Source organism: Mytilus californianus, unplaced genomic scaffold (genome assembly GCF_021869535.1).
Source record: "Mytilus californianus isolate M0D057914Y unplaced genomic scaffold, xbMytCali1.0.p SCAF_4, whole genome shotgun sequence".
NCBI classification, from domain to species: domain Eukaryota; kingdom Metazoa; phylum Mollusca; class Bivalvia; order Mytilida; family Mytilidae; genus Mytilus; species Mytilus californianus.
Genome location: NW_026262690.1, coordinates 43,281,326 through 43,300,057, shown reverse-complemented (window position 1 = coordinate 43,300,057; position 18,732 = coordinate 43,281,326). Strand labels below are relative to the sequence as shown.

Genomic DNA, 18,732 nt, shown 5'->3' with positions numbered 1-18,732 from the left:
GCTATTGATCTTTTGATAAAAATAATAACATGACAAACAATATCTAGTTATTGTACCAACAGGAGCTGAGGTATATAACTTTCAACATGTTCCTCTGTTCCTTCAATTGAGCAGTATTATTTACTCACGATTTTGGTCATTCTGGTCATTCTTTTCAAATTAGAACTTTTTGGTATAGGGGAGATAATTCATATTAATATTGATAACATAAAATATGATGTTAATTTCAGTTGCCTATATGATACCAAATCCTGACAAACCACTAGAAAGAACGTTTTGTTTGAGAATGAAATCTACCCTGACAAAAAGAGGTGTTCATGTCAGAACTTCTGGATATAGGGTATTGTTTTATTTTATATATTTTTGAGACATTCATGGTTATAAAGAAATTGGTTAATGTGTTGTACAAAAAAAAGATAAGGAGATGTGGTATGATTGCCAATGAGGTAGATATTCACCAGAGACCAAAGGAAGAGAATGTAAAAACTACAGGTCACTGTTCAGCCCTCTACAATAAGCAAAAATCATATGAAAGGCCCTGAGATGACAAAATGTGAAACAATTCAAAAGAGAAAATCTAACTGCTTGATTTATGCTAAAAACAGTAAAAGAAAAAAGAATTGGCAGACACTAACCAACTATAACAACTGAATTACAGACGACATGTATGTTGTATTTGTGTGACAATTCAAAAATTTGATTTTAAATGAAAACATTTATAGTCAATTTTACATTTTAATATTACTATAAACCATGGAAAGCATAGACCTGCTACATCTCTCTGTTTTTTTCAGGTGGTATATGTAACTGCCCATTTTCGTCCCCAGATGTGTTTTAACCTGAACAGAAAATCTACAACACAGTATTTAGGATTGGTTGGCATTGCTATAGCACTACCCCCTCCCACCATCACAGAACTCAGGATAGAAAGTGACACATTCATAATGAGGCTATCTCCAAACTTAAAAATCCTATACTGTGATACAATGTAAGTTGAAAGCAAAGGAACCAAGTGAAGGATTATATCTAGAACATGTCTGAGGGAGTTCATTTGACCTTGACCTTGTTAATTGTTCATTGATCAATGTTAGTTAGGACAAGTTATAGGTCAATCCATTTTATTTGATGTATATAATGGTTTTAATGGAAACATGTGCATCTGATAGTGTTCATCTGACCTTGAACTCATTTTTATGATTCATTGATCATGGTATGTTTTGTGATACCTGTAGTAAGACCCTTGATCTCAAAGACTTTCAACATAACTTTCAGTCATAATTATTAAAGCAGATGAGACATGTTTATACCCCCACTTTAATATAGTTGGGGTATACTGTGTTACCTCTGTCTGTCCATCCATCCGTCAGTCCATCCGTCAGTCTATCCATTTGTCAGTCCATCCTTCGGTCCCATGAATATTTTTCGTCACATCTTTCTCTGGAACTACAATACAAGGATTTCTGAAATTTGGTTTCAGGGTTTATATAAGTCATCTATACCGTGTGATGTGTTTTCAGATTCATCACTCAACAACTTCCTGTTTACTGAACACTTGTATCATTTTACACATGATAGCCAAGTTGAAAATTTTCGTCACATTTTTCTCAGGAACTACAATACAAGGATTTCTGAAATTTGGTTTCAGGGTTTATATAAGTCAGCTATACCGTGTGATGTGTTTTCAGATTCATCACTCAACAACTTCCTGTTTACCGAAATATTTGGGCAGGGGTATCATCAGTGAGCAGTAGCTCGCAGTTTCACTTGTTGCATTTGCAGTCTTCTGTTATATTTAGACATGCATTTTTTGGGGGGTAATTTTTATGCCTCACTTAATAAGGGACTTTCCACTTTGAATTTTCCTTGGAGTTCTGTATTTTTGTTATTTTTTTTTCTTTTTACATAAACAATGACTTTTTAAAGATACTCTTTTTATTTGAAACCTATGCTTCTTGCAGGATAACAGAGTTAACAGATTGGAATAGTGATGATGCCAATAACAGAATGTTCTATGATTTCTGTCACGCTGGAGATGTTATCAGAATACTCAAACATCATGAAGATTGTAAGTTCTCCATCATCATTCATTTTTCAGAAGAAAATTTTAATGAAAAAACTAAACACCATTAAACAGTTTTTCCAAAATTGACCTAATGCTGTAACATTAAACTTTAATTCAGTAACATCAGAGATTTTTTATTGTGGGGAAAATATTTTTTGGGAAGCCTGTTAAAGGTTAATCAAAAATTCATGTTTTGGAATTCATTTAAGGGAGAGAAGAAACATGTATGTGGACATTTCTAGATAGTATATCCACATCTTTTTTCATACAAGAACCAATCCTCAAATTAATATTTCTAAGTATTTCAAAAAAGAAGACTCAATGAATAAGTCACAACTTTGTTTAAAAATATAAAATCTTTTATGATGTAAGTAATTCCCAAGAATTATTTTAATTTGTAATACACATATTCAGGTACTGTGGATGCTAATAGTTTGGAATGCTATTACATGTACATACAATCAAATGAGAGCTTTAAAACACACACACAAACAATGATGATCAAAGCAACTTTATGTTATCTTTTCTTTAGAAGGTTCGTAATTCATTCAGTAAATCAATGTGTTCTTTAAGTAAAGGAAATGCAACAAGTTTGGATATTATATTTTTGACATGAGAAATTGAGTATTAATAGTATGCCACTGAACAACTGTCAGAAGGATAAAACTTGTTAATGGAACTTATAGGAGTCTACATATGTTTTTACAGTAATGCGTAAAGGCCAAGTTCTGACAGATTACTTCAGATTTATGAACAAGAATGGTGGATATGTATGGGTACAGATGTGTGCTACCACATTGTTTAGTTCCAAAACATCTGATGATCATACCATCCTTGCCATTATATATGTACTAAGGTAAGGCATAGTTGATACAGAATTTTTATCTAAAGAAATTACCTATAAAGATGCAAAAAAAGCTTTTCAAGAGTTGGTAGATCCTTATGAAATTTTAATGCAATATTCTTTTTTTTCAAAAAAAAGCTTGTATGGATGTGGGATTTTGGTTTTTATCAGAACAGTGTTATGAAATGAATGAGTCTAGATGGGCTGAACCCTTGAAATTTCAACTTTTTTGATATTTTTAATCTGATACATGTATAAATGTTTGACAGTGTCCAGCTATTGGTAGCGACACACAGGGATCAATTCTGTTGTCTTTCTCCGCATTACACTTTATGTTAATTTGTAATTCCTTGAAAACAACTTTGCAGAATTTCAAAAATTTGCACACATTCTTAAACAGTACATGAAGTTGTGTACCTGCTATTTTAGTTTTTAATCTGAGAGATTTACGGAGATTCCCATACCAAAACTTGTAAAAAAAGGGCTCAAACATTTTTACTTACTGTGAATTCATTTACAATCGTGGGTACCAATTTTTGTGGATTGAAGTAACACTTATATTTGTGTGGGTATTTGCCAAAGTCTGCATGCATTTCTGTACAAAATTTGTAAATTGTTGAACATTTAAATTCGTGGTTCCCCTGTACCACAATTGGTATTTTACGAATACTAATGAATCCACAGTATATCATGTGGAATTGACAGGCCGGACACAACTTTTTAGAAGACTCACACATATTTTGTGCATATCTTATAAAATCCCTCCCAGCATTTTTTAATCAATTTTTAGGCAAGTTTGAATAGATTTTATATAACTTTTAGTGTTTCATAGTTATCACATTATTGTTTTGTACATGCCTAAAGAAGACTAGGTCTGAAATTACTTATTTAATTCTTAAGCATACTCTTTCTTCAGCATATGACTGTGTCAAAACACAGAACTGTATCAGCAGTCTCTCTGTTTTGTAAGTATTTATACTTACCAGTCAGAAACAAACTTTTTCATTACTTATGTTCAAATGATTTGACTGGTAACTGTTATTATCTCATAAAATTGTGACATGAGATATAAATAATTAAATTTTCTGTTGTGTTCTGTATATTGGGTTAATATTATTATTATATTTATGGACAAAGGGAGATAATTAGATATCTGTCAAAATATATCTTACCATGTCTATGAAGTTATTATTGTGATGTCTGACAGCATCCAGCTGTTCTGCACTTGCCAGCTTTTTATTTACATTTAAAAATCTTTTAGATGGTACATGACATAATTTCTAATGTCATATTGTGTGTAATGAATTAGTAAATGAATATTGTTAATTTTAGCGGAATACTTCATCGAGGCTGTGTAATGGATCAGAATCAAACATCAGGACCTATAAGACATTTAGACACAGATCAGTCAGAACATCAAAGTGAACATGGATCTGACATAGGTATGCAATGACTAATGTGACCACCAAAGATCTTTCCTTTTTTTCCCTTCTATATCCATCACTTGGTGTTATCTGTCATAGTCTTTTGTATTCTTCGTTGTTAATATTTAAAAAAAAATCATCTGAAACGGCTTATCTGGACCAAACTTGGCCAGAATCATGTCAGGGTGTCTACTTTTTTTATTATGCCAGTCACACAAAAAAATTGTAGCCATGGCTATAAATAGAACATAGGGGTTAAATGCACATAATTGTCTTTTATCTTAAAAACTGTAAAAGACAGTTATTTTCAAAAGTCTTTTAAATGGATTTTAATCATTAGCTGTAATATTTTGTTGAGAAGGTTCAACAATGATTTATTGTAATATTTTCATGCATAAACATGAATGTGGCAGGGGGATGCCTTAGAAGTATGCCCTTTTCCATCTTTAGATAATTTTGTTTTAGCTCAGATATTTTTTACAGCTTGTCTATTTTAGGGTTTAGAAAGTACAGTTATGTTAAGTTTGTGTGTTAGATATGCAAAACATAAAATCAGTAATAATTTTGTTTGCTACCTATTTAAGGGGAAAAATCAATAATAGCCAATCCTTATCACTGAACTAGTAACAAAAGTGTACCTTTAGAAGAAGTTTAACCAATTTGTTTCTTTTGTTTACCATAGTTAATAAAGTATTCATGGTTCACTCAACAAATATGCCTCCCCGACCTCTAGTTACTAACTACATAGTCTAATAGTTTAGTTGTAATGGTATATCTATGCTATTTCGTCAATGTGGTCCTCTTGTTGTGAACAAAATACTGTAAATTCAGAAATTATATGCGAGGTTTTTATCAATGCAAATAATGCGAATGAGTGAATGAAGATCGCAATAATAAAGACCTCTGATACTGATATCTGTATGCAGAATTTCCTGAAATCGCAATAATTAACCTCGCATTTTAGCCCATTCTTCAAAAATCGCAATAATAAATGCACACAATAATTTCTGAATTTACAGTAGTTCAAAATTATTTGAGTTGCTGTGAACTGCATTGATTTATCAATATTCAACTTTACATCTCAAGTAATTTTTATACAACCGCAAAAAATTTTGCGGTCGTATATTGGTATCATGTCATCGTCGTCGTCGTCAGCGTCGTTCGAAGACATTTGGTTTCCGGACAATAACTTTTGTAAATGTAAATAGAAATTTATGAAATTTAAACACAAGGTTTATTACCACAAAAGGAAGGTTGGGATTGATTTTGGGGGTTATAGTCGTAACAGTTTAGGAATTAGGGGCCAAAAAGGGGCCCAAATAAGCATTTTTCTATTTTCCAGACAATAACTTGTGGAACGGTGTATGGATCTCTCTGAAATTATACCACAAGTTTCCATATCACAAAGGGATGGTTACGATTGGCTTTGGGGGGTTATGGCTCAAACCGTTGAGGAATTATGGGCAATAAAGGGGGTAAAACAAGGGTTTCCTGGTTACTGGACATTTAAGAAAAAGTACAATGTTATGTTTGGATTACCTCCCTTACACTGCTTTTAAATTATGTATAAAGAAATGTTGTATTGTCTTGAGGTGATTAGCTGTCAATTTATTTTTAGAAGTTACTATTTAAAAATGTTGATTAAGGAATATTAATTTTAGCCATGATTATGTATGTCATTTTCTATTTTAAGACTTTTATGATGTATTTAAATGGGTAGTTATGGTTGCAAACTCCATTGGAAATTTGAATTGAGATTATGACCATATCTTGAGGGAAAGAATTTTTTTTTTTTTTTAAAAGGGGGGGGGGGGGGGAGGGGAGGGGGGGTAAAAAAGAAATTGTGAGAGGGGACATTTTTTTTCTCATTTCAGATTTCAGAAATTAAAAAGAAAATTTCTTCAAATATAGTGTTTTGCACAAAAGCAAAAAATTGAGTATAAATTCAAATCATATAACCAATTCTAAGTTCTTTGACTTCAGTTATTCTGTGTAAGAAACCTATTATGTGTCAAATATTTAATTACAATCCAAATTCAGACCTGTACCAAGTGCGAATATTGTGTCCATTTTTGCCCCAACTTTGCAGGGTTGGACCTCTGTGGTTGTATCCAGCTGCGCTCGGCAAAGCAATTTATTTTATTTTGCTTCTTATTTGCTATTTTGAACTCATCATCTAGTGCCAAAAAGGAACACATTCCCTGCAGTCATAAGAAAGATTAGCATACAGAACATCACTTAGTGTATATGCCTTAATTTTTCAAGGTGGTGTTTCTCCTAAGAGCACACAAGTATTTTTGAAGGTCTTTAAAAAAAAAATGAAATATGAACTTTAATTTGACTTCTAGATGTCTTTTGTCTTTTTATGTCATAGGTTGCTGTCGCTTTGATATTTCCCCAAATCTCCTTTTATTAATGTTTTGAAAGATCAATACTAGTTATTCAGAATATTTCACAACGTTTAGTGTACTCAAGTAGAGCGAATTTTTTTTATCTTACTGATATTATTCTGTATATGTAAATGTTGATCTTCTGTTAGCTGATATATAGTTTATATATACAGCCAAATTATTAAATTAGTTACTGTTAGGTGGTTTAATTGTACAGTTTGTACATTGACTTTATATGTGAGATAGGCTGATCATTTTGTATCAAGAATCAAGAACTGTATTGAATGATAAAAAAAGAACTGTGACCTTTGTGGGTAGAATAATCAAACCCTGTTATAAGATAGGCATAGTTTTAGAAACCTAAACAGGAAGAATTAAACACTAATTAAAATCCTGAGTTATAGAATGATCTTCTTAAAATTTTATTTGATATCCATTCCAGGTGAAGCCAAGTCTGACACATTAACTTGCCATAAGTCTCCTACACATGACCCCTGGGATACAAGTGTTACTTCTTCTACATCCCAGCCAGTAGAAAACTTACAAAACTCACCTGATGAACTGGACAACATTGACCTTGATAAAGGTCAAACTGAACATTGTTTGACACCTGATGATTTGATTGACTGTCAAGAGGAAGCTGCTAGAATTATTTCAGACAATTTACATGACAAAATAAGTGTAAACAAAACAGATTTCAAATATTCTAGACGAAAAACTGAAAAGCCAAGAAAAAGAAAACGAGACTACAGTGTTGATCAAGATGATGTTGATGGACATTGTACAATATCATTGATAAATAGTCATTTAAGTCATGAAGATAAAAGTGAACGATGCAGCTCCACTTCAAATGTAAGTAATCACAACGAAGACTATGAAATGTCTGAAAATAGTGACAATACATTGTATTCTGTGACAGAAGATTTATCAAGACGATCTTCAAATACTCATATCCGGGAAGAAAACCAGTCTGAATTAGGCTGGCAAAATTTGGATGACATAAACCACAATTCAGTAGCTAGTTCTGTTAAGGATTTGGAGGATGTAATGAATCGTCATTTACCCGTTACTGGTATTGATAATGGAATGAAGTCTCCTACTGATCTCACAGTGCAGCAAATAGGTGGTGCTATGAATAGACAAAGGTCTGCCATTCAATGGGCTGGAAATAGTCATGATAGTAGTACACTTCCAGCATCAAACTTGTTGCGAACTTTATATGCCAACCGGGAGTCTGTTATCCGTAGTAACACCCGTCCATCATATGTGAATAATGATCCAGTGAACTTATTGACCCCACCAGAAAATGAGGGTCATAAAGACCATTTGACCTTACATATCCCACACATAGTCATTAGTAAAAGTACAGCTTTGCCATCATATTCTGGCTCTACCGTCTCGTGTAGTCTGCAAGATACATTTGACATTACACCGCCAGCATCTGTGTCACCAAATGATAAAATTCCCTCACATTTATATGATGGACACTATGAACATAGTGTTGCCAGTTCAAGTTTGGCAGCACCAATTCCAGTGAAATCACAAGCATTTTCACTGTCATTTGTTTCTCCTAGTCCAGACTATAATAACGGAACAAAAATACATCCTGCATCATATCAAGTTGGTGAGCACCCACCATTCATATATGGCGGAAATAGTACCTCTGGAGTTATATATGACTCTTGGTATTGAAATTTACTAAAATTACTTAAATTTATTTCTTCTTTTATTTAAACTTGTCTATTTCTATGTTTTCAGTATACTCTATACAGAAATGAAAGGTTTAGAAAGTAAAAGAAAAATCAGCTCAAATCTGTGAAATAAAAGAAGAATAAAATTTTGAGAAGATTTTTTATTTCTAAGCAGTATTTAAATGTTTTGTTATATATTTGTGACTTTTACTTAGTAAAACTGAGTTATTAATTTTGTATGTAATACGTTTAATAAATTTTATTCTTACTGAGAGGGTTTGCCATAGCAAACTTACTAGTAAGAATCTAAAAATTGATAATAGTCTGTAAATGCATTGAAACTTGTATTCATTGATGTACTTTTGAAAATAGTCCCTCATGGATTACATGCTTGAGAAGTCTATTTTTGTTTTGCCAAGGGTACACCAGATCATAAAGTTTACTAAATTCAGATATATGTAGACAACTGTTTAAAGTTGAACTTTGTTTGATTTTTAACTTTGTTTTCCTGTCAAAAAAAACCAATTATTGCTTTTGGGTAGTTTGAAGGATGGGCAAGATTGAAGTTACAAACCATGGGATTAATTGAGAACCATTAAACTAATCCTTTTCAAATTTTAATATGGTGTTTCTGATGACAAAATAGAGGTAAAATTCTCTGTTGCTGTAAATGAGTTATGGTCCTTGATTGATTTAAAAACTGTGCTTTATGTCCTTTCCAAGTAATAACATAAGAACTCTTTAACCAATCCTTTTCAAATTTTAATACATTGTTTAGAGGACAAGGGAGCTCAAATTTGATTCTTGCAAGTTTCACTTATGGTTTTCTGAAGTTATGTTCCTCTTTCTCCTGATTGCTTCATCAGTGACACTCATAAATGTAAAGGTACCCTGTTTGCTGTCAAACTCTTGTTGATATTTATTCCAATATGAGTTCTCCATTTAAATATCTTGAAAAAAGAACCCTTTTTTTCAGCATACTTTGTATTGTGTTTTTTGATATACTGTGTAGGAAGAGGATGTGAAATTATATATGTATTGCATGTGAAGCGATTATTATTTATGACAAAAGATCTGGTTTTAGAAAGTTATATGAAAAGAAATAAAAAATTGAAAAAAAAGAAAATATGCATGGATGTTGCAATATGATTAACTACCAAATCTAAGGAAATTCATTCATGTCAAGTTGGAGTTACATCTAAAATTAACACAACTGTAAATTAATTAAAATTTATAACATGTGATTTTTTTATCTTTGAATACACCATTATCTACCTGTATATTTGTAAAATTTCTTAAAGATTTGGACCACCCTTGAACACAAGCTTCTTTAATTACAAACTAATTTTTTTTATGTAAAAAATGTTAAGCTCATCCTGCATGAGCCTCACACTTGGATTCCATCATCAGTTGTTCTATTTATGATTCTTGTATAAACTTTTCCATTTTTGATTTTTTTTCTCTCAGATACCACAGTACAAATTGAAACAAAATTTGATCATAATCTGTTTAGGGTGTCTAGTTTAAAAATACGTCCAGTGTTCCAGATAATCAGCCAATGTGACTGTTGTTGCAAAAACACAGAACACTAGGGTAAAATAGATTGATTTGTTATATGCAGCTATTTTTTAGTTGAAAGTGAAATAATTCATAATTAGCTACAAATTTGTAATAGTGAATCTAGTTTTACCTATTATGACTGCCTAAGCTGATACATGGGTTATATGAACTGAAATGTGTAAGAAGAAATTGTAAATCACATGTAAGTTTTAATCCAGTGTAATCACTAAGAGAATTTCATGAACATGGCATTTTTCTGCTCTGTTGTCAGTCTTCCTTGACATATAGTTGTAGGATAACTTTTTTATATGAGTAGTTACATATCATATTTTGAGCTTGATTTTATTTTATCGACTTTTGATTGCTCAGTTTTTATACATATTAGTGCTGATATTTGATACTTGATTGAATAATTGCAGATAACGTATACATTTTTATCAATTTGACCAACTTTTACTCAATTATTACACTTGGACTTCAATATAAATATGATGGCTCCTTAAAAGCTTGTCTCAGATAGTGAAATAGTGGTATCAAGTCTTATTTCAATTTGCCATTCTCTGTAATGTTCTACTTACTGTTTGCACAATAGATACAATACATACAATGTATACTGTATTTGCCATTTTTGGTAGTAGCTCACCGTTCATTATATAAGGTGTGGAATGATTTATCTTTTTCTTTTTTTCTGGTAGATATGAATTTATACCCTCAAATTATATTATAAAATACTTTTTTTCTCTCTCCAATCTGCCTATGAGTGAATGAGCTGTTGGATTTCCTCTGGTTTAAATCCTTTTGTCTTTCATTTTACACTCAAAACAACAGATTTCATACTGTTGAAAGTAGGGTGTTTCTGGATGTACACTCTATATATCCTTCATAAGATTGAGAAACACTAAAACTGATAAACCATCCAGGAAGTATTAACATTGATCTGTATGTGGATGCTGTTTCAACCAAAAAATTATTGTTACTGGTACCTTGAAAATTTTATTTGATAGAAGTTTGCTCATAGCAGCACAGTTTACAATAGTGTTATTTCTGCCAAGAGAATAATGGTAGAAATTAATACTGTAAATTCAGAAATTATTGTGTCCATTTATTATTGCGATTTTTGAAGAGTGGATAAAAATGAGAGATAAATTATTGTGATTTCAGGAAAATCTGCATTAAGATACATGTATCAGACATCAGAATGCGAGGTCTTATTATTGTGATACTCACACAGTGGCATTATTCACATTAATAAAAAACTCTCAATAATTTCTGAATTTACAGTATAGTTGAACAATGAAAACCATAGTAAATGACATGTTTATTTTAACAGTATTGTTGTTGTTTTTTTTACCAATATAATTGGTTTTGTATGATTGTTATCATGTACCTCATTATGAGTCTAAAATGAATGTTATAGATTTGTTAGCTGAATGTCATTACAATGAATGTTGCTTTATTGTCATCAACATTAAAAAAATACATTTCCTTGTGAGTTTTGTTACTGATCTTATTTTGTTAATATTGCTGAGCAATACTGTTTTGATCGTCCTAGATATGCGTGAAATATCTTCCACTGGACCTTAAGGTGGATCATCACTATATATTTCCTCAGAATTTTATAATACTTTGTCAAAATGGAGATTTTGCCATGCTTTTTAAAAAAATGTAATCAAAAGTAAAGGTCACTGTGCTATTTTTTAAGCTACAAGTCGTGCAAAATTGCCCAATTTTGCATAGATTATTCATGAAAAACACTTTTTTGTGAATAAAAAGAAATCTATGAGATAGAATTTTGAAATAAAATATGAAAAGATAGGTTTTATAATATGCTTTAAGCAAATAAAAAGAAAAAAATGGTGTCACCAAACTTGTTCTCTTGCTACAAGTAAAAAATGAAAATTTCACTATCACTCCAGTATAAAAATTTTACTATAAGAGTGATCTCCCCTTATATTGCTAAGTTGAAAATTCGAATTGAACAATTACAAATATTTTGTATTTGTTAAAACAGTCTAAATAATGCTATAAATCACTTATTTTTCTTTATTTAAACGAAAAGTCTTACACATTAACTGCCAATCTGTCTAAATATTTGCAGATTTAAGCAAAGAACTAGTCCAATTGTGTACTGCTATTTTACGACCCAAGATGGCGGTATATAGTTAATCTACCTTAAGGAGGCAAAATTTAAACAGTCATATTTACTTTATTATATGGTCATCTCAAATATTCGACTTTGCAGGCCCAATTCCCAAGCCAATTCCATAAATGGACTATATTTCATTGGAATTCTATTTTTCTGTGATGCCCACTGCACTTAAAGAAATATATGACTGGATAGCAAGTCTTTTTAAGAACTTTTTCAGTAAGCTTATACTTTTAAATAATTTCTATAGAAATAATAGAAAACCAAAGGTACCAAGGAGCCTACGTTGCTAACCTAGCATTTTAGGATGCTTAAACCATAAGATTTATACAAAGCAACAGGAATATTTATGTTGAATGTAAACTGTGGGTCAAAACCATGTCTTACTGACAATTGGTGCTGCATAGAGGTTTTTTTGTAAATCCTTTATAATGCTTTAAAGTAATAGACATAAATGAAAAACATTGGAATCAAATTATGATTTAGGGACAAAAACTCTGGCAGGAAGTCCATTAAAGCTTTCAATCATATTGACTTCTTGCGAGGTGTACTAGTACGCAACTGAGTCCAGTCAAAATGGGAACGTTAAAACCGATGCTTCGTGTAAAGAAAATTCCATGCTCTTTGCACTTTAAGAACCCTTGCAACAACTCTTTACAAGATCCGTAGGTGGCCTGTTGCAAGACACAATTTTTGTCCCTATTCAATAAAACCTCATTTACCGCGACCTTTATCCCGGACAGACTCAATGACAGGACCTACCTATTGTATCTATTGTTATATGTTCTCGTCCTGAACATATATGAATATTTGCCACTTGAAGTTTAGCAACCGACAGTCAATCAACCAATACCTTTTCTTGCGCAAGAAAACCACGTGCATCCAGAAATATTAATGTCACTCACGGAATGTGAATTTTTGCATTTCTTCACTAAATTCAGGACACGGCAGTAAAAGCTAATACATGCGACTTTGAGTCATAGTCATCATTAAAGTACTCTGACCTCTAGTTGTTTCTCATTTCATTTATTTTTAATTACTGTCCTATTATAAACTTTGAAATTTTCGAAATACTAAGGATTTTCTACCCCGGGAATAGATAAGCTTTAGCTGTAATTGGCAAAACCTTTCAGAATTTTGGGTCCTCAATGCTAAACTTCGTACTTCATTTGGCCTTTTTAAATTTTTGATTCAAGCGTCACTGATGAGTCTTCTGCAGACGAAATGCGCATCTGGTGTACACAATTTTAATCCTGGTATCTATGATTAGTTTATTAACTTTTATCAAACATCTTTTTAAATAAATTGGTTCCATTGAGAGCATGTCCAGGTATTAATAAAACTTCTGAAAACAAGATATTCTTCAAAACTAAGTTTTTCCTGTGAAAGCCTTGTCAGTATAGAAGAGGTCATAATGAAGCTGGTGTGTTACTCTCAAGAACAAAATACGAAACCTTCTTATAAGTTGTATGACACAGAATTAAACTTCACATGGAAATTGGACTTTCCACTTCTCTATACCACTTCTATCATTTTAACAGACAGCTTCAATAATGAGTATAAGAAAATTAAAGGCATCCAGGAAACAAACCTGAAGATATGATAGGTAAAATAAATGCATCAAGATTATAAAGCAAACTGAGTGCTGAAATTTATATTGCGGTTTGCTTTAGACATCTGGTTTGCAGAAACTGGGAGTTGCAATAGGATTAGGACTTTGTATATTAAACAGGAAGAAAAAAATTATGTAAACTCCCAAGTAATTAAATAAAATGGTCAAGCATTAGAAGGTAAATTCAAATGGTAGCTGTATACACTTTTCTATTTACAACTGAACTCCAACAGGGCTTTTTAATTGACTTTTGCAAGAATCTACACACAATTACATATTTTTTAAAAGGTGTTTTAGCATCATCATTACCTAATTCTTTTCACAGTCAATCATTTCAAATCAAAAGTTAAAATAATGAGCAACAATTTGTTGGTGACCAGTCAGAGGTCTTGGTTCACGTAGTGCTTTTCTTTTTTTATACGCCCGTCAAATTTTTGACGGGACGTATTATGGTATACAAATGTCCGGCGTCCGTCCGTCGGTCTGTCCGTCTGTCTGTCCGTCTGTCTGTCCGGCGTAAACATGTCGCACCGTAACTTGAGAATGACTTATCCAAATTTCATGAAACTTAACATAGTTGTTTCTTATGATGGTCAAACGATCTCTATACTTTTTGGTGAAAATAAAATTAAAACTTTTTGAGTTACTGGACTTAGTAACTAAAAACAGGTGTGTGTTTTTTTTTCACATGTCGCGCCGTATCTCAAAAACAATTTATGATTATTGCTTAAAACTTTACACACTTCTTAGTTATATTAATCTTAAGATCTGTACACTTTTTGGTGATGATTCAAAATTTTATTTTAGAGATATTGAGTTTTTTGTTAAAAAAGGGGGAGGGGTTTTTCACATGTCGCGCCGTATCTCAAAAACAGTTTATGATTATTGCTTAAAACTTTACACACTTCTTAGTTATATTAACCTTAAGATCTGTATACTTTTTTGTGATGATTCAAAATTTTATTTTTGAGTTGTTGAGTATTTTGTAAAAAAAGGGGGAGGGGTTTTTCACATGTCGCGCCGTATCTCAAAAACGATTTATGATTATTGCTTAAAATTTTACACACTTCTTAGTTATATTAATCTAAAGATCTGTATACTTTTTGGTTTTGATTCAAAATTTTATTTTTGAGATAATGATTTTTTTTTTTTTAAAAGGGGGGTTTTCACATGTCGCGCCGTATCTCAAAAACAATTTATGATTATTGCTTAAAATTTTACACACTTCTTAGTTATATTAATCTAAAGATCTGTATACTTTTTGGTTTTGATTCAAAATTTTAATTTAGAGATATTGAGTTTTTTGTAAAAAAAAAAAAGGGGGTTTTCGCATGTCACGCCGTATGTCAGAAACTATTTATGCTTATTGCATAAAAATTCACACACAAGACGACGGGCGTATCATGCGCTCATGGCGCAGCTGTTTATTAAAGATAGTTTCTAGAAGGTAGCCATGCAAATACTTTGATAAACATCGTCATTTACTTTAAGGGTCAATTACTCCTAGAATTTATCATCTGAATATTTTGGTCCAAATAAATGGCAGAGGCGGGTTTAGTGGGAGGGGGAGGGGGCAGGTCACCCACTTCCTTATCGAGCTACAAATTGTTTATGTACAAAATATACAGACTTTTTAAAAGTCCACTCGACCTGGATCTGTAGCTGAATGGTATGTAGATCTTGACATTCTGAGCGTTTCTGTGTCTATCTATAACGGTTTTCAAGATAAAAAAATGATAACCTGCATTTCAACTCTATGATTAATTTTAGCTATATATATATATAAAGTCTGTTAGTATAATAGTCCCAGATATAGTAGGCATTTTTTTTGTGACTTGCATGATCCACCAAATTTCAAAGTAAACACCCTAGTCTAGAGATATGATTGTGGCAAATTAATCCAGATTATACTGGTAGTTTCTATCAATTACAACTTTTGATATTATAGCCAAAAACACACATAAATGACAAAATTGTAATAAAAGGGAAATAACGATTTGGGTCATATTTGACTTATTTGTATAATTTGTGTTCGGTTTTTCCTATTTAAATTTTCTCTGCATCTATTCAAGTTTTCGCCATTAAAGAACAATAACTGATGAGAAGTTGACTGAGAGTTTCGAGTAAAAAAGTCGTCATTTAAAAGTAAAAACTCCTAGAATTAGTTTAACTTCTACAAGAAATTTCTATGAAATCACTTGGTCAATTTGAATCAAAACAGCATTGGGTCATCAAGTTTGATACACGTGTCCGATGATCGGCTAACGACGGCAAATCAACTTCACAAATAGATTACATATTTTCAAACAACGATGTTATTAATACTGCCATGGTAATCGTCAAGATCCTATTAACTCATCGTCACATCTGCCGGTCATAGCCAATTTAACAAAAAGATTAAAGACAGAAGTGAAAAAGGAAAGAAAAGCCACACAACTTACAAACTTTTATTGGAAAAAACTGACAAGAAAGAATACAGAAACGTACTCAACCAGATGATAGCAACTTGTAACTGGAACGACTGTGATGTGAACGAAAAAGTAAACCAACTTACCTCCATCCTTCACAAAACAGCAGACAAAGTAGTACCAAAACAACTCATTCAGCTAACTGGATTCAAAAACAAAGCCTCGCCAAAAGTACGACAGCTGATACAACAACCAGCAAACAGAAGCACAGAGAATGGGACATTGCCGGGCGACCAAGAAACAACCATATACTTTTTGTGGAGAAAAAATCAGCAAAAAGGCCGGGCTCTGCGTCGTCAACAACGGAAAGAAGCAGCGATAGAAAGAGAACAATTTTTGCAACGATTAGAAAAGGACCCAAATGATAAGGCTTTTTTCCAACTGATCAAGCGAAATCAATCCAGTGTAAAGAATAATGCTCCCGAAATTCTGATAGATGGCGTTAAAACAGCAAAAAACGCCTTCAAGTCAAAGAGAAACTTTTGCAGACTACTTCAAAAATCTAGCTACTCCACAAGAAAATCCAAATTTCAAATACGAATTACTTACTAGCAGCACAAATGGGTGCAATTTAATTAAAGAGGTCTCCAAAAAATATTACCAAGAAGAAAATACTAGTTACCCAACAAGAAATATTAAATGCTATTCAAAAACTTAAAAATGGAAAGTCGCCTGATGAATATGGTATCACAGCTGAACATATCAAGTATGCAGGGAATGAAATAAACCATATATACCAAAACATTTTCAACCAGATCTTTGAGGAAGGAAAAGTGGCAAGCAGTTTTAAAACGGGTGTAATAACGCCAGTTCCAAAAAAGGGGAAAGATCTAACCCAAGCTACAATTACAGAGGCATAACAGTTACATCTGCTCATGGGAAAGTATATGGGTATGTGCTGATTGAAAAGGCAGCTTTAAAGCCGATATCAATCAATCAAACCTACAATTCGGTTTTACTGAAGGACTCTCACCTAATATGGCGGCGCTGATATTATCAGAAGTATGCTCAAAAATCGAAGGAAAAGATTTATTATTTATAACAACACTAGAAAAAGTGGTCAATCATCAAATCTTGCTAGACAAACTCTACTATCTAGGAGTAGATGTTGAATACTGGGATGTTATTGAGGATATGTACAATGGTGTCACCTCAACTGTGAAATGGCAAGGAGACAAGTCTCTTGTTTAGTATTGATAAGGGAGTAAGACAGGTTGGAATTTTATCTTCACATCTATACAAACAATATATCAATGAGTTACTCTCAGAACTAGAAGCTAATAACATGGGAATATCTATAGGGAATACATATGCAGGGTGTCCTAGCTGTGCCGATGATATTGTACTGCTATCAAATGACCAAAACAAAATGCAAGAAATGCTCAACACGGTGTATGATTACTCTAGCGACCATAGATTCTTAATCAATCCAATAAAAAGCAATACAATAGTTAAAAGTGTCAACAAACGAACTAGTGAAAAAATACAGCAAACAACAGAAAATTTTACTTTAGGCGATAACATTATGGAATTTAAATCAGAAACAACACATCTAGGTCTTAAAAGAACAACATCTGAGGAAACTAAAATTGATATCAATGACAGGATATCACTAGTACGAAGAACACTATACTCCCTGATCAAGACTGGCGTTCATGGTACAAATGGACTCAACCCAAGAACTTCATGCAAGATTTACCAAGTCTACGTCATTCCACGTCTTCTATATGGTCTAGAAACCTTAAATCTCCAAAACAAAGACACAATAGCACTATGCAGTTTTCATCTTAGCACTCTGGAGCATATCCAATCGCTTTCAAATAGAACAGCTACATCAGCAGTCTACTTGCTTCTGGGAGCACTGCCAATAACTGCTGAGCTCCACAAAAGACAGCTGAGTCTTTTACACTCAATAGCAATGAGTCACAATAACTCAATACGAGAGATTGCATGGAGGCAACATACAGCAGGTCGACCAAATAGCTTCTTCAAAAGAATAAATGACATACTGGACATGTATCAACTCCCATCATTCAACGAAATAATGAATCAACATTACAACAAACTAGACTGGAAAAACATCGTTCGAACAGTTATTTCATCTCACTGGATAGTTAAACTCAAAGCAGATTGTGAAGAATAATCAACACTCAAATTGCTATCAAAAAGGAACCTAAATATTGGGCAAACTCACAACGTATGGGATACAATATCAAGCTCCGTCAAAGATGTCAGAAAAGCAACAACAAAAGTACGCATGTTAACTGGAACATACATGCTTCAAACCTTAAAAGTAAAATTCAATCAAGCTGAGATAAATCCTACCTGCCCAATATGTAAACTTGAAGCCGAAGATCTTCAACACCTTCTAACAAGCTGCCCAGCGTATAGACACATTCGAAAATCTCACTTTCAACAGATAAAAGAATATGTTGTTAGTAAAATTGGAAGTAGAGTATGGACAATCAATTTCAATAACAAAGTGGCTATTACGGAACTATTGATAGACTGTCAAAGTTTTGTTGAAAGGAACAT

The 18,732-nt window shown here is 32.5% G+C and overlaps 1 protein-coding gene across 1 annotated transcript in view; it reads left to right on the top strand.

The window, feature by feature from the left end:
* Positions 1 to 11,463, top strand: part of LOC127698329 (protein trachealess-like) — a 64,698-nt gene extending 53,235 nt beyond the window's left edge. The window contains exons 7-12 of the mRNA XM_052201734.1: positions 231 to 340; positions 795 to 988; positions 1,959 to 2,065; positions 2,771 to 2,918; positions 4,239 to 4,348; positions 7,163 to 11,463. Coding sequence (XP_052057694.1) covers positions 231 to 340; positions 795 to 988; positions 1,959 to 2,065; positions 2,771 to 2,918; positions 4,239 to 4,348; positions 7,163 to 8,412 — 1,919 coding nt within the window. The 3' untranslated portion in view covers positions 8,413 to 11,463. The remainder of the gene's footprint in view (positions 1 to 230; positions 341 to 794; positions 989 to 1,958; positions 2,066 to 2,770; positions 2,919 to 4,238; positions 4,349 to 7,162) is intronic.
* Positions 11,464 to 18,732: the final 7,269 nt, after the last annotated feature.